The sequence below is a fragment of the Crinia signifera genome, chromosome 6 (assembly GCF_055691185.1).
Source record: "Crinia signifera chromosome 6, ASM5569118v1, whole genome shotgun sequence".
Classification (NCBI taxonomy): domain Eukaryota; kingdom Metazoa; phylum Chordata; class Amphibia; order Anura; family Myobatrachidae; genus Crinia; species Crinia signifera.
In genome coordinates, this window is record NC_139222.1 from 272,342,320 (window position 1) to 272,369,805 (window position 27,486).

General features: G+C 46.3%; 1 protein-coding gene across 3 annotated transcripts in view; it reads left to right on the forward strand.

The window, feature by feature from the left end:
* The window catches only part of SLIT1 (slit guidance ligand 1), a 305,558-nt gene that overhangs the window by 222,077 nt on the left and 55,995 nt on the right, over positions 1–27,486 (forward strand). For all 3 annotated transcript variants that reach the window (XM_083149614.1, XM_083149615.1, XM_083149613.1), the window contains 8 exons: positions 2,517–2,680; positions 12,220–12,367; positions 14,367–14,438; positions 15,501–15,572; positions 19,821–19,892; positions 21,773–21,916; positions 23,865–24,028; positions 27,073–27,096. In XM_083149614.1, coding sequence (XP_083005740.1) covers positions 2,517–2,680; positions 12,220–12,367; positions 14,367–14,438; positions 15,501–15,572; positions 19,821–19,892; positions 21,773–21,916; positions 23,865–24,028; positions 27,073–27,096 — 860 coding nt within the window. The remainder of the gene's footprint in view (positions 1–2,516; positions 2,681–12,219; positions 12,368–14,366; positions 14,439–15,500; positions 15,573–19,820; positions 19,893–21,772; positions 21,917–23,864; positions 24,029–27,072; positions 27,097–27,486) is intronic.

Here is a 27,486-nt window from a genome sequence, read left to right on the forward strand (position 1 = left end):
CTGTAAGCGTTCTGGGACCATTTGCTTAGGCGTCGACATTGACACTCAAAAAGTGAAAACCTCATGTCGACCTTTACTAGTTACAGCGCCAGGAGGAGCAGGTAGTGAAGTAATACACGAACCTGCACAGTGCCTCATTGCGGAGCACAAGTGGCATGAAGTGACCAATGAGAACACGGTATCCCATTCATCCGCACGCTCTATCTTGAATCTGTGGGTAATTAATTTCTTTTAACGACCGACGACCCTGTATTAAGTAGCGAGAAAGGAGACGCGCTGGTGTCTCTCCTATAGAGTGTGATTCTGCAGGCGGTAAATGGATGTTACGCATGACTAGTAAGTGCTTTATCCAATAATAACTGTGCTGCTTGTGCAATATGTGATATATCCTAATCCTATTTCAGCCGATTACTCTGTGTGGAGATGGAATTATTATTAGCGTGGGGAACAAATGAGTCTGTTCCCTATTTACATGACAATGGCGCGTCTAATGGTAAATGCAGTGATGGGATCGTAATAGGCCTGTAAAGATGAGCTAAAGAGGAGAACATTATTTAAATGAGATGAGTGAAATGAGAGAATTTGAGCTACAATATTACAGGCAGTTAAATCCTTCCTGCCTTGCATGATACTCCTCCGTTCACTTGGTTTCAATGCAGCATGAGCCCTCAGCAGCTGTTGTTTGTTGCCTGTGTATCCAGCCTCAAACCCCCCCCCCCCCCCCCCCGCATGTCTTACCTTCTCCAGCCATCAACTCATCTCATCTGTCAGCCTTCCCCACCCCCGTCTCTCTCAGCCTCCCCTACCCCCTGTGTCTCTCAACCACATCCACAATGTGTCTCTCCATCTCCAGACATCCACTCATCTCACCTGTGCCACTCAGCCTCATTTTCCACTGTGTGACTCTGAGTTGCAACATGTCTCTCAGCCTCCCGCTGTGTCTCTCTGCCTCCCCCTGTGCCTCTCTGCCTCCCCCATGTCTATCTGCCTCCCTCTGTCTCTCTGCCTCCCCCATGTCTCTCTGCCTCCCTCTGTCTCTCTGCCTCCCCCATGTCTCTCTGCCTCCCTCTGTCTCTCTGCCTCCCTCTGTCTCTCTGCCTTCCTCTGTCTCTCTGCCTTCCTCTGTCTCTCTGCCTTCCTCTGTCTCTCTGCCTCCCCCATGTCTCTCTGCCTCCCCCATGTCTCTCTGCCTCCCTCTGTCTCTCTGCCTTCATCTGTTTCTCTGCCTTCATCTGTCTCTCTGCCTTCATCTGTCTCTCTGCCTTCCTCTGTCTCTCTGCCTTCCTCTGTCTCTCTTCCTTCCTCTGTCTCTCTTCCTTCCTCTGTCTCTCTGCCTCCCTCTTTGTCTCTCTGCCTCCCTCTTTGTCTCTCTGCCTTCCTCTGTCTCTCTGCCTCCCTTTGTGTCTCTCTGCCTCCCCTGTGTCCTGGCCTCCCCCTGTGTCTCTCTGCCTCCCACTGTGTCTCTCTGCATCCCCCCGTGTCTCTCTGCCTCCCCCTGTGTCTCTCGGCCTCCCCCTGAGTCTCTCGGCCTCCCCCTGAGTCTCTCGGCCTCCCCCTGTGTCTTTCTGCCTCCCCCTGTGTCTCTCGGCCTCCCCCTGAGTCTCTCGGCCTCCCCCTGTGTCTTTCAGCTTATCTGTGTCTCTCAGCTTTCCCTGTGTCTCCCAGATTTCTTCTTTGCTTCTCCCACTCCCAGTGGGTCTGTAAACTTCCCCATGCGCTTCTCAGACTTTCCCTGTGTTTCACATCCAAACCAACCCAACCAATTAATTTCCAGTCTCCCAAACCCCTACCCTTCTTGTGTCTCCCCAGCCTAACCCAGCCCACCCTTACTGCTCCATGCTGATTCTACTGCTCTGTTTTCATGGGCAGCTTGGCTCAGCGCAATGTCATGACATCACATGCACTATGTCTGACCAAAACAATCTTTGTGTTGCCAGCTGCGCTCTCTCTCTCTCTCTCTCTGTCTGGCTGTGCCCTGATGAATGCAGTGTGATGCAGGAAAGGAGTACACAGGAACGGTACTCCCGAGATTCCTGAGTGTCCGGAGAACCTCGAAATCTTGAGGCCCAGCACAAGTGTCCCCTTTGTCACTGACACAGTTTAAAAGATCCACAGTTGGAGCTAACGATTTCACACATGATTCTGTCAGGAGACCGGGAAAACTTAAGTACAGAGTTTGAAAAACTATTTTCTGGTGAATTCCCCAAGAATGTTGGTCCGGTATACAAGACGACAGTGATTTAATTTCAGACGTTACAAACTGTAAAGCTGCAGAATAGCCAGCTGGCTGAGAACTGATCCTAGTGTGCTGTCATCCCCGAGCCACACCAACAACCCCGTTGTACCATTTTGTCCACCTAATATCCTATGTTTAAGGGCAGTAGGGTTTCTTTTACATAATATTAAGGCCGCAGTCCTTTAGTGGGCATTTATAGATAAGTGACCGTGGTCAGGACAATTCTGTACAGAGGACACTGCAGGAAACAGACAGTAAGTTCTCTCTTCTTCTCTTCCAGCCGGCTGCATTCCAACAACTTGTTCTGTGACTGTCACCTGGCCTGGCTCTCCCAGTGGCTGCGCCAGCGACCAACTATTGGGCTCTTCACGCAGTGTACCGGGCCGCTCCAGCTCCGTGGCCTTAACGTGGCAGAGGTGCAGAAGCATGAATTTAGCTGCTCAGGTCAGACTCGTTCCAGCTTTATTCTCCAATACCAGGGAATTATCACTATTATTGTTTTTTTATTTATGATTTATGACTTCTATATCTTCCACTAATCTTGGCGTATACTGGTCGATAATTATATTTAGATGAACTGGGATGATAAAATGTCTTAATGTCTTTTTCACATTTTACGACTTGGGACAGCAGACTGTTGTCTGTTGCAGCCTCCACCACTGGCACTTGATCTGCGATTGCTGGGGAAGACCAGCAGCACGCTGACTCACTGGTGTGAGGTCGGCCTGGCTCAGTGCCGTTCGGGGAGGTAGATGTGACGTTTAGTGTGTCTGTAAATGAGCAACAGCTGCCGCACAATAGATGCAGCTGAGACCTCCCATTATCCTGAATGAGACAGAGACACAATATGATGAATTATTAAAAGTAGTCTTCCCCTTTCCCGCTGTGCAGATGGGGGGCACGGAGACTGTCAGTCATGCATAGCACTGATTTTATTGATTTTACTTTACGCCAGGTCGGAGGAAAGAATACGCAGACAGTCCCGCTGAGAGACCGGCCAGCGTCTCTGTGCCACCCACAAGCCTGTCTCTATCTGTTATCTGAGATGTCGGCATGGGTTCTAGTAAATGAATAAAATAGATCATTTAGGTTGATTTTGTGAATACAGCCCCCTGCCTATATTGAATCATTTGTTAGATACACACTCTAGTAGGTACCCAACCTAAACACAGTACAGAAATTGTCCAATTACAGGTGAGGGACAAATTCAAATAGCTGCAACCGACGTTTATTGTGGGTGAAAAAACCGTAGCGTTCTGATTTAAAGTGTAACCGTTTTGTGGCCATTGTTGCAGTTGGCATTGAGCCACAGAGACAGAATGGAAGAGGAACAATCAGTAATTAGAAGAATTGCGTTATTCTCAATACCTGTGTTCCCAGTGACTCTAGAAGGTCTTGAGAACTCCACCGATCATGGGGAGATTGATGATACCCACGTGTTTCCATACTGACTGGTCACTATATTTATTATTTATTTATTATCAGTTTCTTATATAGCGCACACATATTCCGCAGCACTTTACAGAGAATATTTGAACACTCACATGAGTCCCTGCCCCAGTGGAGCTTACAATCTATATTCCCTACCACATGTACACGCACACACAGACATTCTAGGGTTACATTTTTTGGGAGCCAATTAGCCTGACGGTATATTTTTGGATTGTGGGAGGAAACCGGAGTAACCGGAGGAAACCCACGCAAGTACGAGGACAACCACTGCAATCCATTTTAAATGCTGCTAGGCTGATCTTCCTAGCAAGACGCTCATCGTCTGCTTATCCGCTCTGCCAGTCCCTCCATTGGTTGCCTGTATCTTACCGTATTCAATATAAAACACTTCTACTCGCATATAAAGCTACTAACCATACTGCACCAGCATATATCGCTGCACTTATCACAAAATATCTCCCATCTCGACCACTACGCTCTGCGTCTCTCTTCTGCACGGATCACTAGCTCCCATTCACTATTACAGGACTTTCATCGGGCTGCTCCCATCCTATGGGATGCCCTTCCACGCACAATAAGACTCTCCACTAGCCTCCAAACTTTCAAGCGTTCCCTGAAAACTCACCTCTTCAGGCAGCCTATTATATTTAAGTTCTACACGCATAACCCTCTGAGGCACTTATGTATTTAGCTTCCCTTCTCCACTTGTAACTTGGCGGGACTGCAATGCTATTACTGGTGCCTGTCCTTGTGTTTCCCTCCTATATCCCTATAGATTGTAAGCTTGCAGCAGGGCCCTCCTACCTCCAAGTCTGTCTGTTGTTACCCAGTTTGTTTTGTCTATGTCTACTATTGTAAAGCGCAACGGAATCTGCTGCGCTATATAAGAAACTGTAACGGAATCTGCTGCGCTATATAAGACACTGTAACGGAATCTGCTGCGCTATATAAGAAACTGTAACGGAATCTGCTGCGCTATATAAGAAACTGTAACGGAATCTGCTGCACTATATAAGACACTGGGCCTTATTCTGATCGGTGCGGCCCGATCAGGAATATGCGGCCGCGACCGTGCAGGCGAATCCCCGCCTTCCATACGGATCGCCACCTCCGTCCGTACGCGGATATGTGGCGATCCGCATGAAATTGGACGGGGATACGCCTCCTCCGTCTTGGGAGCAGCCCCTGCATTCGATGGTCGCCGAACATCGAATGCAGGGCCGCACGCTCCACCAGCTCCCGCCACCCAAGACCACACGGACACTTGTCCGTATGAAATCATGTATGGGGGCGGGCAGCTGACATCCGGCGATGTCAGATGGCCGCCCCCTACACACGCGTCACGGCCTCATTACCATGCATACGCCCCGCGTTTGCATGGGAACGCCCATGAAACGCGGGGCGTATGCATAGGGTAATGAGGCTAAGTAGCCCCTCTACGCCCCCTGTGCGGCGTGTCAAGAATACGTGCGGCGAAATCGCCTGCACATGCGCAGAGTGACCTCTGCACATGCGCAGACGATCACCATCGGCGGCCCGTACGCATGCGGAGAAATCCGCACCGATCAGAATAAGGGCCACTGTAACGGAATCTGCTGCGCTATATAAGACACTGGAACGGAATCTGCTGCGCTATATAAGAAACTGTAACGGAATCTGCTGCGCTATATAAGACACTGTAACGGAATCTGCTGCGCTATATAAGACACTGTAACGGAATCTGCTGCGCTATATAAGATACTGTAACGGAATTTGCTGCGCTATATAAGACACTGTAACGGAATCTGCTGCGCTATATAAGACGCTGTAACGGAATCTGCTGCGCTATATAAGAAACTAACGGAATCTGCTGCGCTATATAAGACACTGTAACGGAATCTGCTGCGCTATATAAGACGTTGTAACGGAATCTGCTGCGCTATATAAGACACTGTAACGGAATCTGCTGCACTATATAAGACACTGTAACGGAATCTGCTGTGCTATATAAGACACCGTAACGGAATCTGCTGCGCTATATAAGAAACTGTAACGGAATCTGCTGCGCTATATAAGACACTGTAACGGAATCTGCTGCGCTATATAAGACGTTGTAACGGAATCTGCTGCGCTATATAAGACACTGTAACGGAATCTGCTGCGCTATATAAGACACTGGAACGGAATCTGCTGCGCTATATAAGAAACTGTAACGGAATCTGCTGCGCTATATAAGACACTGTAACGGAATCTGCTGCGCTATATAAGACGCTGTAACGGAATCTGCTGCGCTATATAAGATACTGTAACGGAATTTGCTGCGCTATATAAGACACTGTAACGGAATCTGCTGCGCTATATAAGACGCTGTAACGGAATCTGCTGCGCTATATAAGAAACTAACGGAATCTGCTGCGCTATATAAGACACTGTAACGGAATCTGCTGCGCTATATAAGACGTTGTAACGGAATCTGCTGCGCTATATAAGACACTGTAACGGAATCTGCTGCACTATATAAGACACTGTAACGGAATCTGCTGTGCTATATAAGACACCGTAACGGAATCTGCTGCGCTATATAAGAAACTGTAACGGAATCTGCTGCGCTATATAAGACACTGTAACGGAATCTGCTGCGCTATATAAGACGTTGTAACGGAATCTGCTGCGCTATATAAGACACTGTAACGGAATCTGCTGCGCTATATAAGACACCGTAACGGAATCTGCTGCGCTATATAAGACACTGTAACGGAATCTGCTGCGCTATATAAGACGTTGTAACGGAATCTGCTGCGCTATATAAGACACTGTAACGGAATCTGCTGCGCTATATAAGACACTGTAACGGAATCTGCTGCGCTCTATAAGACACTGTAACGGAATCTGCTGCGCTGTATAAGACACCGTAACGGAATCTGCTGCACTATATAAGAAACTGTAACGGAATCTGCTGCGCTATATAAGACACTGTAACGGAATCTGCTGCGCTATATAAGATACTGTAACGGAATCTGCTGCGCTATATAAGACACTGTAACGGATTCTGCTGCGCTATATAAGACACTGTAACGGAACCTGCTGCGCTATATAAGACACTGTAATGGAATCTGCTGCACTATATAAGACACTGTAACGGAATCTGCTGCGCTATATAAGACACTGTAACGGAACCTGCTGCGCTATATAAGACGCTGTAACGGAATCTGCTGCGCTATATAAGACACTGTAACGGAATCTGCTGCGCTATATAAGACGCTGTAACGGAATCTGCTGCGCTATATAAGACACTGTAACGGAATCTGCTGCGCTATATAAGACACTGTAACGGAATCTGCTGCGCTATCTAAGACGCTGTAACGGAATCTGCTGCGCTATATAAGACACTGTAACGGAATCTGCTGCAGTATATAAGACACTGTAACGGAATCTGCTGCACTATATAAGACACTGTAACGGAATCTGCTGCGCTATATAAGACACTGTAACGGAATCTGCTGCGCTATATAAGACGCTGTAACGGAATCTGCTGCGCTATATAAGACACTGTAAATAAATAAATAAATAAATAAATAAATATACAAACTCCGCACAGTTAGAGCCATGGTGGGAATCAAACCCATGACCTCAGTACTGTGAGGCAGTAATGCTACCCATTACACGTCCGGTGAGCTCTACCATAAGTCCAGGAAAACTATATTGAGTGTACACACTGAACGATATCGACAGTGACGTCCCCCCCCCCCCCCCCCAGCTGCTGCATGCCTCGTTGGCAATATAGTAAACATTGGCAATGCAGCACAGACGATGGAAAGGGCATTAACGATATTGAGCATACACAGTCAGTTTTTTTTTAAAACAATATCGCTCAGAAGGGTCAAAATATATGATGTCTAAAAAATCGTCTAGGGTGTTTGGAACTTATAACTAGATCCATCGTCCATGTATAGGATAAAATAGATCATGCCGCCTTGAGGCTCACACCTCTCCATTCCAGAGACAGAGGAGCCCATTTACTATTGAATATTTGTGGCGAATTCCCCATAAAACACTAGTTTTTGGGGGGCCAGCCGCAAATATTAAGTACCCCCTGCTGCAGGGCAGTGCGGTCATCCAGGGATCAGCACTAACTGTGGCACCCGGTGAAGGAGTTCGCAGGGACAGACATCCCGCCAATAGGATATTGCAATGCGATCCTGGGCAGTAGTTCCCTTACAGATCGGATTGCATATGTGATCATATGGTAAATCGGCTCCAGAGACCCTGGGGGGAGGCTTTAGCAGATCCCAGGGTAAAGGGACTCTTGCTGACCACTGCCCCGTCACCCCACACATCTCACAGTATCTATAAAGAGAGAGAAATGAGTGCTGCCGCAGTCCCCGCACAGAATCACGCGGAGAAGTGTTTGCTATGAAATATCACCGCTCGGAAATGATCTGTGTGACATGTGGCTGTGAGACCCCACCATGCCGAGCACCCACAGCAGCGCTGTCTACAGGATACGCTTCCCCGGCTCCTAATTACAGAGTCATGAGTCCGTTTCCAGGCTCTGAGACATAATATTTATGAAGTGCGATCCTGGTTGCATCTTTCATTTATTTCACAGTTTGTTTCACTGTGTATCTATCCTGCCAGCGAGACTGAATCACGGCTCCTAATTGGGAGGCTGACATGTGCTTTCCTGACATCTCTGCCATGGGGGCACTGATGCCTTCTCATTACATTTTTATGTGGCCACTTAAACATGTTGTTTGTTTATTCATTTCCCTCGCAGCTCTGGCGCTAAAGCGTAACATCAGTGGGGATGGCTGGTGTGTGTGCGCGGTATGTGTAAAGGGCCTTCCACCTTCAGAATCCTGACATGGGGGGTTATTCTGGTTCACTCGGAAAGGCACAATCACTCTAATGGACAAAACCATGTGCACTGCAGGTGGGGCTGATGTAACATGTGCAGAGAGAGTTAGATTTGGGTGTACTTCAAACTGATATCTATATTCCAGTGTAAAAATAAAGCAGCCAGTATTTTCCCTGCACAGAAACAATTAAACACCCAAATCTAACTCTATCTGCACATGTTACATCAACCCCACCTGCAGTGCAGCATGGTTTTGTCCATTAGAGAGTGATTGTGCCTTTCTGAGTGAATCAGAATAACCCCCTTTGTCTTCCCGGTTTCCTACCATGATCTTTAAATTGTTTTGTATTTTAGCAAAATGGGTACCCCAATGGGTACCATTTTTTGTAATGGCGGTGATTGGCATTTAGGTACCCAGGTCGGAAGTGACTGTAAACCAGGGATTTCTGGATCCGGTGTAAATGCCAGTCCCTGTCATACTGGCTCGGATCTGGTCAGAGCTTTAGGTTCCGAAATACTTGCAAAGAGTGCATTAGAATGGGCAATAGGTCCACATGCATTGGGTCAACCGCAGACAGTCAACATGGCTTAAGTCGACACATTAAATAGGTTGGCATGGCTAACGTTGGCAGGTCGACACAAGCAATAGGTCAGAAATTTGCTTTTTCTTACATTTTACTATGAAATGGGCAGCAGTGTTGTCGGCGCCTTACCACCTTGCAATGGAAGCTCACATGGGAGGGGCTTAGACAACCCCATGATTGTTTAATCCCCCCAGAAGAGTTGAGATCTCCGGTGCTGCGCCATTACAGGCTTCGCGATCCTTTGTCACTTGTCCACTTCTTGATACATCTGCCCCATAGTCTGTAAAAGTAGTTAAAGAAACCCTTTTGGGGGGAATTCATTTCAACACAGGATTACTGTTATATAATCCTGTATGGTGTCTGTCCAGCAGACTTGCTGGATACCATAGACTCACACGCCCCCTGCTGGCAGCTGCATGATGGTGGCTGCTCAATGATGACAAGGAACTTGCTTATACAAACATTAGAGAAGCCCTAATGGTTCTATGCCCCGGGTGTCAAACAGCATTTCACATAGACCCACGCTTTCCCAGTATCCCCTGCACACCCGACTGCCCACAGAACTACTCTATGACGTGGTGTTCCCAGCAGGGGCATTTGGGTCAACATGAGGAATCGTCCCCTAATCCCTACCTTTAATGCTAGGGCCTAACCACCCTTCCCCCACAGCCTAACCTTAACCCACCGTACCCGCTGATATTTTGACGACCATGTTACCGTATCCCTCAAAATATATAATCTATCAGTCTAGATCTACCCAGTCTCTTTTTCAGGCACGGAACAATGCGACTGCTGCATTTGCTGTCATTCTTTTTTTAATTGAAGTTTATTTACTATAGTTTTTGCCAATTCACCTTATTATTATTATTATTATAATGACTAATTCTGAGAATATTTAAGCAGCACCTAATTAGTTATATGTGGAGATGTAGATCAGGATAGGACACATTTTAACACTTTTCCAACAAGATGATATTTTTAGACTTATTGCTATAAGATGTTTAAAGCTCATGTTCCATCAGAAGCAACACAAATATATGCGTTCTCCATCCCGGTGTGGCCTGCCTCCCTGCTCTTAACCCACATTCTCCTCTCCAGTTATTTGTCTGGATTAAATGGAGTTCAGGGTTCCAGAGAGAAATGATGTTGCTAACGTTTATGTTTGCAATTTAAAACCGCTTCGGAGGTTATATCCCGTTTACATCAAGAAAGAAAAAAAAAAGATAATACAGTTGAAAATCGAGTTGTGTCATTACTGGGTTCTGCATTCTGGGATACATTATGGAAATGGTTTTACCGTGGTGCAAGGAGCACTTTGCAAAAGAAAATTGCTTGAGGTTAGAGCACACTTTTATCTTAAAATCGTACTCGCCATGCAAATAAGAGCGCGTCTCAGTTTAAAGGAACAGAGCAATAAGAGATGCGCTGGATTTCTGGCAGAGATGAGAACCTTTTTTTCCGCGTCGACCGCTTTCCACGTAACCGCATGTACCTGCCGTTATAAAACTGCACCAATACCTCACACATTTCGGGGGTTATTCTGCTTATTCTGGCTGCCTTGCGAGTCCACCAAACCCTGCCTTGTCAATGGTTGGCTGCCGCCACCCATTCGCTAGTGCGATTCACACGCAGGGCATGCGTGGATGTTACACAGTAACATTCTTTCGATGGTCGACGTCTGATGGTGCTCTGAGAAATCTTACATATGTGTGCATGCTGGGAAGAAAATGGATGGGCAGCTGACTTCCAGTGAGGTCAGGTGCCAGCCCCCTGCACCCACGTCATGGCATCATATGGGCATTCCCATATACTAATGGTGTCGCCTCCTGACCCTCTCCGCCCCCCACCCGCTGTCCTTGGTGCATGCACCCGGCGAACAGTCTATTTGCTGTGGGTGCGTGCACCCTGCGTATGCACATGTGTAAAAAAAACCACATTGGTCCTGAAAAAGGCCTTTCATGTATGTAATTTGGGAAGCCTCACATCAGAGGTGAAGTCATGTCACATTAGAACCCAGATGTACTAAGCTTCCGAACCACCGTGCTACAGGCTGTGTTTGAAAAATAACTGGAGCTGATTGGTTGGCACTTTATCACTCTCCGCTGTATCACTTTTCAGAGCTTAGTACATCTGGCCCTAGGTGAGGCCAAACTCCTGGGGTATGTCTAGTACTGCTGAAACCACAGATTTCCTCCAACTCCCCTCCTAACTGGGTATGGGGTCATTCGGGTCACCCATATTATGTCGACATGCATTGCGTCGACCGCTGAAGGTCGACACCACTTAGGTTGACACATGGCTTAGGTTGACGTAGCTAAGGTCAACGGGGTTGGAAGGTGGACACAAGCATTGGATTAACAATGGGAAGGTCGACAGTCAAAATGTCGACATGCGTTTTTGGCGCTTTTTCCCCTTGTACCTGCGTACAGTACACATGTGCAGTTGTTTGATAATCCCTCAATGTGCTGATTAGTGATCCATGCTGCATTCGGCCCATAGTACAGTATAAGAAATCAAAACTGCGTACAGCATTGCTGTACTAGACATGCAGTGAATGGAGAGGAAGAGGCCATATTTGGGTACTACTCACTCACAGCTAGGGCCATCTTAACGGATGTGCTTAATGGGCAGCTGCCCACGGGCCCCCAGGTTTAGAGGCCTTCGAGCTGGGGCCGGTTGGGCTGTGAGCATCTGTCTCCTGAGCTTCTTGGGAGGCCATAGAGAATATCAGAGCGGCGAGTCAGCATTCTCTTCCTGCTTCCCAGCCTGCAGCCAGACATGAATAACTGTCAGCATTCTGATTGGTCTATGACTGGAGCTATCCACCAATCAGCTGAGTGCTGACAGTCATTCATTGCAGCAGGGATGCCAAATTGCCGTCTTGCCCTGGGTGATAAAAAACCCTAATTTCGGCCCTGGTTGGGGCCCCAGTGAATTGCTTTTCCCAGGGCCTACAAGGCTGCTCACAGGTCCCAAACTCAGGTTTGTTTTGGGGATGCATTAAAATACAGTAATGGTGGTTTTCAGCTTGACAATAGTTTGTGCTGTTATATAATGTCCTGCAGCGTATTCACATATCTCTGAGCATATCTTCCTCGCTTCCTCTACAGGTCAAACTGATCCACCCAGTGCCCAGATCTGCAGCCTCTCTGTGGGGTCATGCCCGGCCATGTGTACCTGCAGCAACGGAATTGTGGATTGCCGGGGAAAAGGTCTGACCGCCATACCAGCAAATCTACCGGAGACCATGATGGAGATGTAAGCACGGCTGGATTTGGTCCATCGCGTAATGCCATGAAGGGTAGAAATCTCTCCTCTTATTAGGAGGACAGTCATTTATTAAAACCTGATATTCTCTACCAGTCAGACACCATTGTCCCCCCCCCCCCCCCCCCATGCCCTGTTATGGCTCATCTCCTCCGCTTTCTGGTCCTCTCGGGGGCTGCAGTGGCTTCAGTTTGATGCGCAGCTGCGTTCCAGGAGCACCAGAAAGACTCGGCGGAGCTGAACACATTACCCACGCTTTGTTATAGCACCAAATCATTACACGGGCCCCTGCTGACATTCGCTAAGTGTAATTGATGGAGTGTCATCGCGGGTCATTGTGCATCATTGGCACAGCTGACGGGTCACTCCTCTCCGCCTCAGGATGGGGACACTTAGCGAGGAATAGTAATTAGGAGATCCTAAAGTCCTGCATTCAGCACTGAGAAGGTCACTCGTGGAGGTGAGCGGGCACTACACGGATTAGCCGCGCGGGCAATGGCAAATGACCCAGTACAGATAACTAGCTGCGTAATACCTATTTATTATCTGTACTACGGCCCTTCTCCTGGCTGTGCTTCCCCATGCAGTGCCCAAGCGTGCATAATCCCCTTACAGAAATCCAGTTACGCTGCAAGTTCCCCGTGATAACAGCATCAGGCGCATGTGGGCTAACAGAGGATATCTGTGTATTTCTCCGTGAGAGGTATCAAAGCTTCTGAAGGGGGCAAGTGGAGAAGTTGCTCCTGTGCCAGCATTGATGCATTCATGTAACTATCAGTGGTTAAGGAATTACTGTTGGATCTACATTACTAGTGCTGGCAATAGCAGAGGTTTATTCTCCTCTGATCTGTCCAAGTCGTCCTAATTTATTCCCAGTTGTTGGACTAATTGGAACCCAGCTCAGTGTCTGGAAACAAAGGCCTCTCAAACTTTGATGATTCAGTTCAGTGCTTCCGATCACACTTTGTCATTAATGTTATTTTCCACCTACTGTATAATGCACAAACCCCGTCACAGCCCGAGCACTGGACATTATATGAATGCATTGCCCATGATTACACAGATTGCTGTCTCCGCGCCTTTGTTTCCTCCGCCTGTAGCTGCAGATATTTCTATGTACTGCGTAGTGCTGTATAGTGTCATAGAGGTTCTAGATACAGGTGGGGTGATTATGGGGTCACCTCCATGGCGTATGTCATGTTAGCTTGGCCTTCATGCTATGATGCCATTGGCTGGTTGTGTCTGAAGATTGAGTTTATTAAGTTACGGATTAACAATAGTGCAGGTATTACCCCTAGCAGCCAGATTCCGGTTAACATTTATTTTGCATATTTTAGAAACTGATAGAATTAGGTTGCTCTGGGCAACACCATTCCTTTTGTAAACCCACGCTTTAGTCCGTTTACCCCTGAGAGATATCAGAGGCACAAAGCTGTCTCATATTTCATACAGGTCTTCCTCCAAGAAATGCCATTATAAGGAGGGTAATACATCATGAAAAAGCTATGAGGCGCTACTGTGTATATCACATACCCGTCAGTATGCGAGAGTAGCGATATAACTTCCATGGCTGGAAATCACAGCATCTTAATGTATGCGCTTACCTGGTCCCATGATTCTAGGAATGTTCAAGCACCAATCAGAGTGCAGCATTCTCTTCCTGCAGCCATACAGTGAATGGCTGTAGGCATGCTGATTGGTGGTTAGCTAGAATTATCCACCAATCACAGTGCTCACATTCACTGTATGGAAGCATGTAGCAAGACGGAACAGAACTGCAGGATGGGTAATATTTTATTCCCATGAATAGGTGGTTAAGGGCCCCAGTGCATTGCTTTTCCCAGGACCTACAGCGCTGTTACAGTATGTCAGCCATAGAGACAGGCATCTGTATAGAAGACCCAACTGACTGTGTGTGTTCCATCCTCAAGATATAAGGAAAATCATATCACTGCCCATTATTCAATGTGGTTTTTTTTTCATTCTGTAGACGTTTGGAGCTGAATGGAATTAAGTCAGTACCACCTGGAGCATTTTCTCCATATAAGAAGCTGCGTCGGATGTAAGTACCATGCAAAACCTTATTTGCACCATTGTTTGGGACTGTTGCAATTAAGCCAATGAGTATTAAAATGGCCGCCTGCCTCACTTCCCACCCTGTTCCTCAGGACATACATAGCACTTATGTTCCCAGAAGGTAAAACGAGATGATTGAACCGTATCGGTATCTAGTTTCCAGACAGAAACATGACATTATTTTCCCAGCGTACTGAATTGGGAATCCTGTTGAAGCTTTGCCCAACTCAGTAATTTTGCCAGTACCCCCACAGAGACCTGTACTGGCCATACACAGCCTGAGCAGCCGTCAGTTGAGGCCATATATGTTTGTGGACAAACCTAGCAGATGTGGTTGTTATGGACAGTTAGTGGGAGACCTATCAAACCTTCTAAACAGGGCAAGTTGAGATGTTACCCATAGCAACCAATTATATTCAGGGCCATATGTAATAAAAACTGTGGGTCTGATCGTTACTGTACATGTTTTTTACCACTATGAATTAATCACGGCAGGGACTGTGCTTTAGATCAAGTGATGACACAGCTAAACACTTCCGGGCACATTGGAGGAGCCTCTCCTGTTTTTTAAAGACTCCTCTACAGTAACTGACACACAGTGAGTCCTTGACACCAGACAGAGAGTGCGGGAGAGGGATCTTAAGATCCCTCTCCTCGGACATTATCTCCATAGGCATGAAACCATCTGAGAATTAGCTGTTTGTGGGTCATTTCTGCATCATTTTGTGAAAAACTGTCTTGATACTGTACATACTGTATGCCTTTTAAATTAAAACATTATAACATTATAATTGTATGGTTCATTCCATTTTTTGGGGTAATTTTTTATATTTTTTTTTGGCCTGTAACGGAATAAAGTTAAAGTTAGGTTACTAAATCAATGTTTAAGTTGATTGTGGGCAATATCTGAAGCTGCTTGTACTCCGTATATCGGCGCTTATACTATGTCAGAGAAGAACGCGTTTGTATGGCCATCATCCGCTGTATTACATTACAAAATGTATTTTCTGCATTCTATTTAATACTTGTTATTTTTTTTGTTCCTCAGAGACCTGAGCAACAACCAGATCTCCGAGATTGCCCCCGATGCTTTCCACGGCCTCCGTTCACTTAATTCCCTGTGAGTTGAATTCAGAAGGGGCCACCGGACCAAAAATTAAATTAAGTGGAAAATGCCGCGAACATATCTGTAACACATGATCTCGCGGTGCACGCTGGCGGGCCTTCCCTTATGCAATGCAGATTACTAATGTATTTTCTATTTAAGAATTGCATTATGCTCAGTATTAAATGCTGAGTGTTTTACACTAGGAAAATAAATCTTTCCTATCATTGGTCGCAGCTCTTGTGGTGACGGCAAAAAAAAGCCATTTACTCCGGAGAGGGACTTTAATACAATAATGTTTGGGATGGCTGCACTGCAAATGTGAATTTTAATGCAGCGGCTTTATGTGGGCTGGAAGCTGATGAGATTCGGCAGCCTTGCCTTTCATGTTAATTAGAACTTCATGCAGAGGGAACCTGATTAAAAAGTCTCTAAAAAGACTCCGTGATTTATAAACCTGTAAAAAGGAATCTTAGAAGTGTTTTATCTTGATTGGTTGTAATACGTCTAATTTATTACTGAGCCGCTGCTGAGGGCGCGGTGACTCACGCTAAAGCTGATTATCAGCGTTATTGAGCTGGATATATTCAGTTACAATCACATCCAACAGCGCGTCGTCTTCTCAGGCTGCAGGAGCTCTCCAACAGGGTACGGGTCAGTAATTCTGTCGGCAGTCAATAGGTCGGCCACTATTGGTCAGAAGAGCATAGGTCGACACGTGAAAAGGGTTGACATGCTGTTGGCTGACCTGGCCAAAAGGTTGACACAAGCAATAAGTCAACATGGAACGCTTCGGCGTGTATTTTTAACTTTTTTTTCGGTTTCTATGTCGACATAGGTTGATGTGGACACCGTATGAGTGTACCGCTTCGCTTGCCATGCCTGTGGTTCTCCCGCTGTTGTGAACAGTGCCTGATTAACCAATAGACTGACTGAGCTGCAGCCTAGGACACCAGGACGGGGGGGGCACCTTGCAGGCCTAATTTATTCCATGCTTGTTTGCTATCACCCGTCCTCATGTACTGTGGAGGGTAAAGTTCTTAAGGTGACTGCCAGGTGGCTGTGCCAATGTGACCATGTGACTGATGGAACCATTACTTTATGTACATTGTGCTACAGCACCAGCTGGGCAGCCTAACGCCAAAGTCTCCATCACACGCCACAGGCCTTCTTTACATGCACATGGGCAGTATGACTGGCGAGTCCCTGAGCGCCCGTACATGTGTGTTTAACAGCATTACACGGGAGCTGCATTTGTATTAGTATAGGGGGCATAGGCCCTTATTCTGGTTCACTCGCAAAGGCAGATTCCTTCCCAAATAGACAAAACCATGCTGCACTGCAGGGGGGGGGGGGGGGCAGATGTGCAGAGAGAGTTAGATTTGGGCGAGTTATTTTGTTTCTGTGCAGGGAAAATACTGACTGCTTTATTTTTACAATGCAATATGAATCTCACTTTGAAGTAAAACCCCACCCAAATCTAATTCTATCTGCACAAGTTACATCTGCCTCACCTGCAGTGCAGCATGGTTTTGTCCATTTGAGAAGGAATTTGCCTTTGCGAGTGAACCAGAATACGGGCCATAGAACCTTTAATCAGGCCCTGGTTGTGAAACTACACATCCCAGCATGCTCTGCCAGAGTTTAAGCATATCACAATAGCAACTGTGACAAGGCATGCAGGTACGTGTAGTTTCAAAACAGCTGGAGAGCCACAGGTTGGCCAGGCCGGAGGCAGCAATGCCGTGTCATTTCTTATCATTGATACGGTTGTAACTTGACAAAGATCGACTGCACTGGTCACCTGCTTATTCCTGATCCAACCACTCCCCCCTACACCATAACCCCCCCTACACCATAACCCCCCCCACACACACACAGACACACACACACACACACACACACACACACGCAGCATGTAGTTATTATTATGCATCTGTGCAAGCGATAAAAACCCAATCAGATAATCTTGCATTAAACTATTAATAGATATTGTAGATTTGTAGAATTTACCACATGGGGCCTAATTCAGAACTGATCGTAGGACAGATTTGTTCTCAAAATGAGCAAAACCATGTGCACTTCTTCAGGTGGGGCAGATGTAACAGAGAGAGTAGTTAGATTTGGGTGAGTTATTTTGTTTCTGTGCAGGGTAAATATTCTTACACTGCAATTTAGATTTCAGTTTGAACACACCCTGCCCAAATCTATCTCTCTCTGCACATGTTACATCTGCCCCATCTGCACTGCAGCTGCAGTGTTGGCCCTGCCTTTTGCCAGGTCTGTCCCCCGCCCCAGTATACTATATGTTCTTCCAACACTGCAGGTCTCCATCGCTGCACCCCCGCTCCCACTGCACATGACGGAGATGGTAGAATCCATACCGCATTATTATATATAGATTATTATTTTCTGTTAGTGCTGCTCAAATACTGTTCTCCGATGTGTTCCATTGTGCAGTCCTCTCCGGTATAATCATACTAAATCTGCACGCGTTAGTCATTGTCTGGCAGTACTGTAAGTACAAAGGCATAGATTCCACTGATTTATTGGCTGTATTATGGCCAGTAGATGTGCTCTGTGGTGTATACCCTATTGCTTTCACCACCGGTTTAAAGAGGATTCAACAGTAGTTATCAAGTCACAGTTAAATCCATTTTGCCATTGATCCTTCATTGAACTCAGTGACATCACAGCTGTGACATCAGAATATTTATCTACAGCACAGTGCACTGTGCGATTCCTGAATCATATAGCAAGACAGTTAAATGGATTATTAAATCAAAATAATAATATAATGTTAACAGAACTAGTGATGTTTTTACATTTCTGCTGCTGCGGAGCTCCGCCACACCCGATCCCGGACATTTGGGTTCTGCCCGCTGCTGATAAAGTGGTGCCCACATAATTGACAAGTTCCACAATAAGGAATAATCAGACTTTTTTCCCTCTAGAATTTCAGGGTATGGGTCAGTGGGTCCAACCAAAGGTAAACATGCATTGGGTCGACCACTAAAGGTCGACACAGCTTAGATCAACATGCTTAAGGTCGACATGGTTGGAAGGTTGACACAAGCCTTAGGTTGACAGTGTCCAGGCCCGCAGTCAAAAGGTCTAAATGGATTTTTCTCTCTTTTTTTTTTTGACCCGAATGTCGACATAGACACTGTATAGCATACCTCTTAACTGTCCCGTTTACTGCGGGAACATCACAGTTTTTGGACGCGTTCCCGCGGCCCACCCGGGCCCCGCAATGTCCAGCGGTGGGGGGGTAGTTGGGAGTCACTGCTGCCATCTGCTTGTCAGCGGGTTATATGCGCACAGCGTCTATTCCCCGCAGGCAGAGGGGCAGCAGCTGCAAAACGGGGGCATAGCCTCGCATGAGTGGCGCAATTTGAAGGCCACGCAGCTGTGCGCGAAGGTTTCGCTGGACCACCAATAAAAGTTGGGAGGTATGCCTTTAGTATTGTACATTCTAGCACCTGCTATCTTTGAAAACCCATGCAATTCCTCTTCCTTGCCTGGGGTGTCGCTGTCTGCTGTGGTGTTTCTAGGACATGTCTGGTTTGCATACCAGTGCTGATATACAGACCACACTGCACTACAGCAGACAGCGACACCCAAGGCAGGGAAGAGGAACTGCATGGGTTTTCAAAGATATCGGATGCTAGAATGAACACTACTTTAGTGTGTAGACCCAACGACCGTATACCGAATTTCAAACCATCCTGGAACGTGACCATTGGGAAGCGATTAATTAACTTCCAGGCCACCAGTATTATTTGCAGAAATGACATCTCTCCGAACTTGTTCTGCTCGTCTCTGCTCCAGGAGATGAGCATTATCCCTAATCTAATCTGTATATTTACCTCCATAGACCTTGTGCATTAATTAGCAAAGCTAAATATAATATGTGCTTGGAATGTTCACATGTGTATGAATAGATTTTCCCAGATACTCCCAATCTGCTCCCCTCTGTTCAGAAGGTGCCGCAAACGTACAGCAATTATCAGTCACCAGGCAGGAACCTCCTGACCACAGAATATAGTGATCGTCTTATATTTCTGGGAAATAATTACAGCATAGATAGATATAGAGATTGTTATATACAGATAAGCTGTTACCACTACAGTACATTATAACCTGCTTGCAGTAAAGTAACACATCGGGGCACTGATGTGCATTCATATATAGGGATTGCACAGTGCATTCATATATAGGGATTGCACAGAGAACTTAACACAATATTCTGCATTTTTTTAGGGTTTTATATGGCAACAAGATTACAGACCTTCCTAAAGGTGTGTTTACTGGTCTCCATGCGTTGCAGCTTCTGTAAGTAAGGGTTTATTTATATTACATGTGCATGCTGTTTCCCAGAATTCCCTACTGTGGCCCCATGTGTCTAAAGTGTATTATAAGGGAGGACTGTCCACTCTTTTTCTATTAAGATACTCTGCCCTACATGCTTTCTATGAGGGATGTAGTAAGGCTATCTGCGCTATTAACAATTCAGTATAGGTGCCATTGTTTTACTACTGTCAAGGGGCCCACACACGGGGAGATGTTGCTGAGCGAATTGAGTAATGTAGATCGCTCAGCAAGATCGCTCAGCACACATCGATGACCCCTACACATGGAGCGATGTAGGGGCATTGTCTAAGCGATCTAGGGGCCCATTTATGAAGGATTGCATCTACAATATGATCTGTGTGGAATATAGTAATATGCGATCCTAGCACAGGGATGTACCATTCCCCCACGCGCATGGACAAGGTTGCGAAAGGAGCCTGTCTCCGCGGTGCGCTCAGCCGTAAGCCGGGGGATCCGCGCATGTCCAGTTAGTGATGACCCCCTGCCAACCCCGTTAACCGCACTGCCCCAGTGGCAGTGCGGTTTGTAGCCCATAGAATGGCACTAGCACAGGGATGCGATCTGCTGCTGACCGATGTTAATACATCGGGCAGCTTTGCATCCCCATAGAAACCTATGGGGGAGGCGGCCAACCCGCCACAATTGATTGATAAATGGGCCCCCTAGTGAGATCACTTAGAAAATGCCCTGAAATCAGAGTGTAGGCCCCATTACACCTACTGTACATTGTTCCCTGTTGGACTCCCTGTTGGGGAACTTTATCAAAGTTTGGAGAGAGATAAAATTGGAGTACCAGCTTCTAGCAGTCATTTTACAATATGTGCTAGAAAAAAGGACTTTATCTCTCTTTATCGCTTAACTTTGATAATTCGACACCTAATTGCTAAAGAAAAATTATTTAGGTGTATCTTAGCAAAATAGGTGAATATACTGTATATTCAAATGATTACTATTATCTTTTATCATTGTAATTAATTAAAAGTTTTCCATTTTTATTAAATATCCCCAGAATGTATCTATGAGGGACCTCAGCAGATATCGGAGATGCTTGCTGTGATCATGTCTATGGGGCCGATTCAGGATTGCTCATTGCAATCCGAATTCGACCCCAGCCCTGATGGTCAGGATTTGCATATGCACATGTGCAAACCCAGGCAGCAAACGGCTTCGTTAAGTTACACACTCGCCGGGCCATTTGCTGCGGGGAGGGAGGGCTGGGGGTGGGGACCAGAGGTGTTCCCCTGGGAACGTAGGCGGGCCGATGCCTGTTTGGGGCAGGGCAGCTGATGTCACATGACATTAGCGCCCCCCCCTTCTACTGCGATCTGCGGAGGAAATAAAGGTGTTGTAGATTGCAGAGTTTACCTGGAGAGGGAGCCATATGATCCACCCGCAGAACTGTCCACTCCTACATGCGCAGATCACCACCGGGGTCCTAAAAGAGAATAAACATGATAACACGAGTGCTCACTTCACTTATAACACATCGCAGGGACGGGAGCCTGTACCCGTGAGAGATTATTAACACATCGGCCCCAAATAACACTAAACAGCAGAAATACTCTTACAGTTCCCTGCAATGCAGAATAAAGCGAAGGCGTTCTCATATTAGGCTGATAATATTTCATTTAGATAAGGCTGTCTTGACGCGCGTCACTTGTACAACACAGAATATTGATTGATTTAGGGTAATCAATCAATATTCCGTGTTTTACAAGTGACATCTGGCTGAATCAGAATCACACATACCTAAGCCCAAATCAATGCAGTCATCATCCCAGGCCTTCTAAGCCTCATCCTGTGGGTTTTATTCAAAATGTCTTTAATCTCCCCGCACGCAGACTTCTAAATGCCAACAAAATCAACTGCATCCGCGCTGACACCTTCCAGGACCTGCAGAACCTCTCGCTGCTGTCTCTGTACGACAATAAGATCCAGAGTTTGGCCAAAGGAACTTTCGCTTCTCTCCGTGCAATCCAGACATTGTGAGTATCAATAGGGCTATCATCACGTGACGAGGCAGTCTGATGATTTGGGGAGAACGATGCTAGGGGTTAAGGTGATCCCTGCCACTTCCATACAGAACCGTAGCTAGACATAGCAGAAATTCCACATATGCAAATTATTTTGCAGGCTTAGCCATTTGGGATTGCACCTTCGGGAAAATAGAATATTCGATTATGCTGTGCCATCGATGAAAATCATCTTGTTCTCCCTCATCAATGGCATAACTGTTCTACATCGGCCATAGACCATTGATGATTTTGAATCATCTGAATGTTTAAATATAAAGCCCTGTTGAATATGTGTGCACCATATAAATAACTGGTAATAAATACATAATGGCCGTCCCTAGCCATCTGTGTAGCAAACCATCGATGCTGATATGGCAAGTGACCATTGATGGTTACCGACTATGCAGTGGATAACCATCAATGGTTTCACCAACTGAGGGTCATCCCTGTTGTTTGCCGGACTGGCCCGGGGCCAATCAGAACATGGGGCGGACCTAGACTCTATCAGTTATGCTGTGCCATCAATAGAGGAAAACCATTTGGTTCTCCCACATCGATGCAAAGTATTCAACATCAACAATAAACTATTGATGATGATAAATGAATAGGGTTCTTGCTGGAGACACGGACGAATGTGTTGCCTGTGACTGTGATTTGCAGCCCTGTGATATAGTCTGAATTGGGCCCAAAGAGCGGGCAAGGGAGAAGGTGCGGGCATGGGGAAGGCCAAGCCCTGGATGCACCCCCTGTGGCTACTCCCTTTTCTTACCCAACTACTTGTGAGCTGGAGGTGGGAGCTGATGTGTTTCCATTCTAACTAGAAATGAGAGGCATCTGAGCTCTTGCCTTCACTGCTTGTTACAAGCGCCCTGGAAGGCGACTACCGATTAATGTTTGTATTTGTTTTTAAATTGTTTCTGCGCTCAGCAAAACAGTCACCACTCAAAGCCGCTGACAAATGTTATTTCAGCTGTAAAACACCAGAGAAATTATCAGCAGTGTTTGAAAATTGCTGCATTACCAACTGAGATTGTTAAATAGTAAATCAGTGGAAATTTCCTTTGAAAGCCGGCAGGATACAGTAATGGTCTCTTCTGAACAAATTAAACTTTGCCTCCGTAATGCAATTTTCATGCTTAAATGCACTTATATCACAGATTGTAGCACTGCCGCATGTCCCAGTTTGCGTCAATCAATTTAGTGACACCCACTTAATTCCTTTAAACTGCGTCATCGGATGCAGCAGCGGATTACTGAAGCGTTCTTTATATAAGAGTGTAAAACTGAGGGCCTAATTTAGATGAGTACATAACCCGACGGTTTACCACTGGTGGGTGGTCTGCGATGTCCTACGATCACCCTGGCCGGTTCCCAGACAGACGCAGCCTGATTATCAAGCTGCATCTGCTGTGGCCTGGGAGGGGGTGGTGCCCGCCAGCACCCCCTGTTTTTGGGGGAGAGGTGGAACCAGGGTCTGCATCTGACGATGCTAATTTCCTGGCCTCGTTTACAGAACTGCTGCAGCCAGTCTGCGTAATGTGAATTTCACTCCGATGGGTGATGGTCCCACAGAGCTATCCGCTGCTGCGCCCTGGGACAAAGCTTCATATTACACATGGACGCAGGAGGAGGCTAAGTATACCAGAAGCCTCCTGCTGCCTTACCACATCTTATCATCTCTGCCATATCCATACAATTTGGGGAGGAGATGATTCAGAAACAAAACGGCAGGGGGCAATGTTTAACGTACGTGAATTGGTCGCATTGCGTGAGCTCATCTTTAGACGGCCTCTGATCAGGAATACACATGTGTACAATGCCAGGTTCCCTATATCTGGAGTTTGATACAGAGATTCCTTGTAAGTACTAGACTGCCCATAACTAGATCCCCCTCTGAACCAATGTGCTCTCTGCTCAGACATTTAGCTCAGAACCCATTCATCTGCGACTGCAACCTGAAGTGGCTGGCGGACTTTCTGCGTACCAACCCCATAGAGACCAGTGGCGCGCGGTGTGCCAGCCCTCGCCGACTCGCCAACAAACGCATTGGACAGATAAAAAGCAAGAAGTTCAGATGTTCAGGTAAGGTCATGCGATCGATGGTTTTACCCAGTCATTTTGGTTATAGTGAATTATTAATATCGGTGACGCCAATGGTCTGCAGTGCCACACATTGGGGGAGATTTATCATAGACTGGAGAGAGATAAAGTACCAACCAATCCGCTTCTAACTCATTTTTCAAATACAGTCTGTAAAATGTCAGTTGATTGGTTGGTACTTTATATCACTTCAGTACTCTACACGGTTTCATACGTCTCCCACTTAAAACTTATTTAACAGCAGAAACAAAGCACAGACAACGCCGTGTACTACATTACCCCACCATAGTACATTGTACAATAACATGCAATTTGCAAATGCAGGCATTGACGCTACAATGAGGCTCAATAATAAGTAGCATGAGTAATCGAGTAGTCAGGAGGATGGGCACGAGAAACACAACATAGAAGAGGGCCCTGCTGGTCAGAACTTGCATCCCAGAGGGTAAGGGGAGGTACACCTAGGGTAACGCTAGAGATTGTAGAAAAGTCAGAAGAATCTGGAGGGCTGTCGGACTGGAGTGAAGAAGTAAGCCGTGAGGACATTCTTGTAACCTTGGAGACTAATCTAATAGGACACAGTAGTATGTTCCACAGTTCTGGCACGCACAAAGTCCTGGAGGCATGAGGCGATCAGTGGGGTACTGATCAGAGGAGCTGGGAGGGAGAGTAAGCTGGGAGGGAGAGTAAGCTGAAATGAAGTTGGAGATGTGTGGTGGTCCTCCATGCTGACCATGTGACCCATGCTGAATTGGAATTACAATGGCCTTCCTATGCTACTGTATATAAGGTGTGCCCAAATGAAAAGGAGACTACGGTTTAATATTTTAATTAAAGGATATTTCATTACAGTTCATGTGTAACATTATAACTACACATAATTGCCATTGATGCACTGATCCCAGCGCGTAGGAAGATGGCTTCAGTGTACACACTCCTGGGTTGCTGAGAGATCCAGTTTTCCCTGTGTGTCCTGCACATCCCTGTCACCGATGAACCATTGACCTTTCAGTCATTTTTTTAAGGGGCTGAAGATATGGGTGTCATATGGGGAGATATTGGGGGGATGTAGGGAGTATGTTCCAGTAGGCCGAGGGTCTTATTAGCCACATGCGGCCTAGCGTTGTCCTGGAGCAGCACTATCCTTTTCCAGAACTTGCCTCTGCGCTTGTTTTTCATAACGCTGACACCACCAGACTATGGCGCACCGTGCGAGATGCTGCTCTCCGTACGATACATTTTCTGAAGCATGCTCGCCTTCTGAGCGAAGAAATGATAAATCTGTGCTGATCTGGAGGAATCCATCATGCATCCGACCGCGCAAAACAACTTTCCAGGAATAAAGAAACTGAGGTGAAGCCGTTCACTACACATGCGCAACTGGGGAAAACGCCAGGCCATATATCGGCAAACACATTAACCCACTGCAATTAGATACAACGCAGCTACAGAAAGTCTCCTTTTCATTTGGGCACACCTTATAGTATCTGTATTCTACATGACTTGGTACCTACAGACAAGGCGGAACGTTATCACCAAAGTTGTGTATGAAAGATCGGTACCTGTGTAGTTTCATGGAGGCACTGGGATCGCATGCGATAGGCTGGTACCCCTGCCCTCAGATCGCATTGCACGCAAGTGGGGAGCACAGCAAGGGGACGCGGAATACACGTCAAGCAATCCGCATCCGCTCGCCACGCTTCAGGCTCGTTTTCCGCGGGGCTCGCTGCGCTCACCACACTTTATAGAATCAACTCCATGCCGATGTGGATAGTGGGGGTATGAACAGGTCAGGAGGATGCGTACCGCGTCCCCTCCCAGAGATCGCTGCGCTCGCCACACTTAGGGGTGATGTGGATAGTGGGGGTGTGCTAAGTAATAGTGGGGGTGTGCTAAATCGCATTGCATTGCACGTGATCAAATCGCATGCGAGTACCACAAGTACCATCTCAAATTGCATGCCTAAAATATCTAGTCATCGCCCATGTTCTCTTGATTGAAAACACGGGTAGTGACAGATTGCTCAGCACACAGCTCAACTTGCCTTGTGTGTATGGGACATAAGAGTACACAGGGTCATTTCATGCCAACTTGCCCCCAGATTACTGAAGAAGGCTGGGCAGAGAGTAACATACTACTGGCCACTCCTTCTGGTACGACACCTGGGGGAATGGAGGGAGGGTGGAGACACTTTGCAGGAGTTTTACTGTACTTATATAATACATAGATTATTTGCCCGAGTGGTGGAACAAAATAACCTCTAAACTGGCAAAGTTCTAAAGGGTTCCTATACACTCGTCCCAATTACCTGGGGGGGGGGGGAGGGGGGGGAATTATCAATGCTTGGGAAGAGATAAAGTATCAGTATCAGCTCCTAACGGTAACATGGCAGTTAGGAGCTGATTGGCTGGTACTTAATAGCTCTCTAAACTTTGACAAAGCCCCTACTGTGCAGATTACTGTTATATGACATGTCATTATTATACTCCTGGTCGACAGACTAAACGGTGGGATTCCGTAAGGTAGGACCGGCGCTGCCGGGCAGGTATATCCCACACGATGCACTCCTCATCACATTGCACTGACTAACCATTACCGTCATGCTGATCAGATGTCGGTCAGGCTCCACTGTGCTATTCAGCGCATATATGTTGCAGTTAGTAGCGTATTAACCCTATGAGTGTCAACGTTGAGATCCTCAAAATATCCGCTAAAAATGCCAGCGCCGCTCAGAGCAAATTTTTTTTTTTTTTTTAGTGCAATATTTATCTAAACTTCAATTCATTGACTCGGCTGTATTTGTATTTACTTATACTAAAAGATCAGTCGCTGTGAGCGGCGCTGGGATTGTTTTGCGGAAATTGTGAGGATCTCAAAGGGTTGTGGGTTGTGGTGTTTGTATGAGCGCCATAGAGGTGAGTACACAAGGGCTGTAGTATAATGACATGTCTGTATGTATTGTGTAATGACGGAGCTTTAACTTAGACCTTTCTATCACTTATAATTCATACTCTGTTTCTCCCCAGCAAAAGAACAATATTTTATTCCAGGTATGTACGAACATACACTAAGCATGACATAAATGAGTAATATGTGTATGTATTGTGCTGCATGTTTTATATATATCTGCCTGTAACACCACACACACAAGAGTGCTCTATATAATCTACCACCATGCTTATGCCATAATTGTTAACGATGCACGCTCCCACTGTAATTTGACAACACCCCCTGTCATCTGTACATGCAGTCGGATTCTGAGGGGTGAATTTACTTAGATGGGAGTTCTATTGAAGATGAGATGTTTCCCATAGCAACCAATCAGAATGTACTATACATATATATATATTATACACATAAGATATATATACTAGCTAAGCCCGCTCAAGGCAAAAAGCTTCCAAAGCTAGCCTGCTACCTTGTGATTGCCTCTGTGTTTC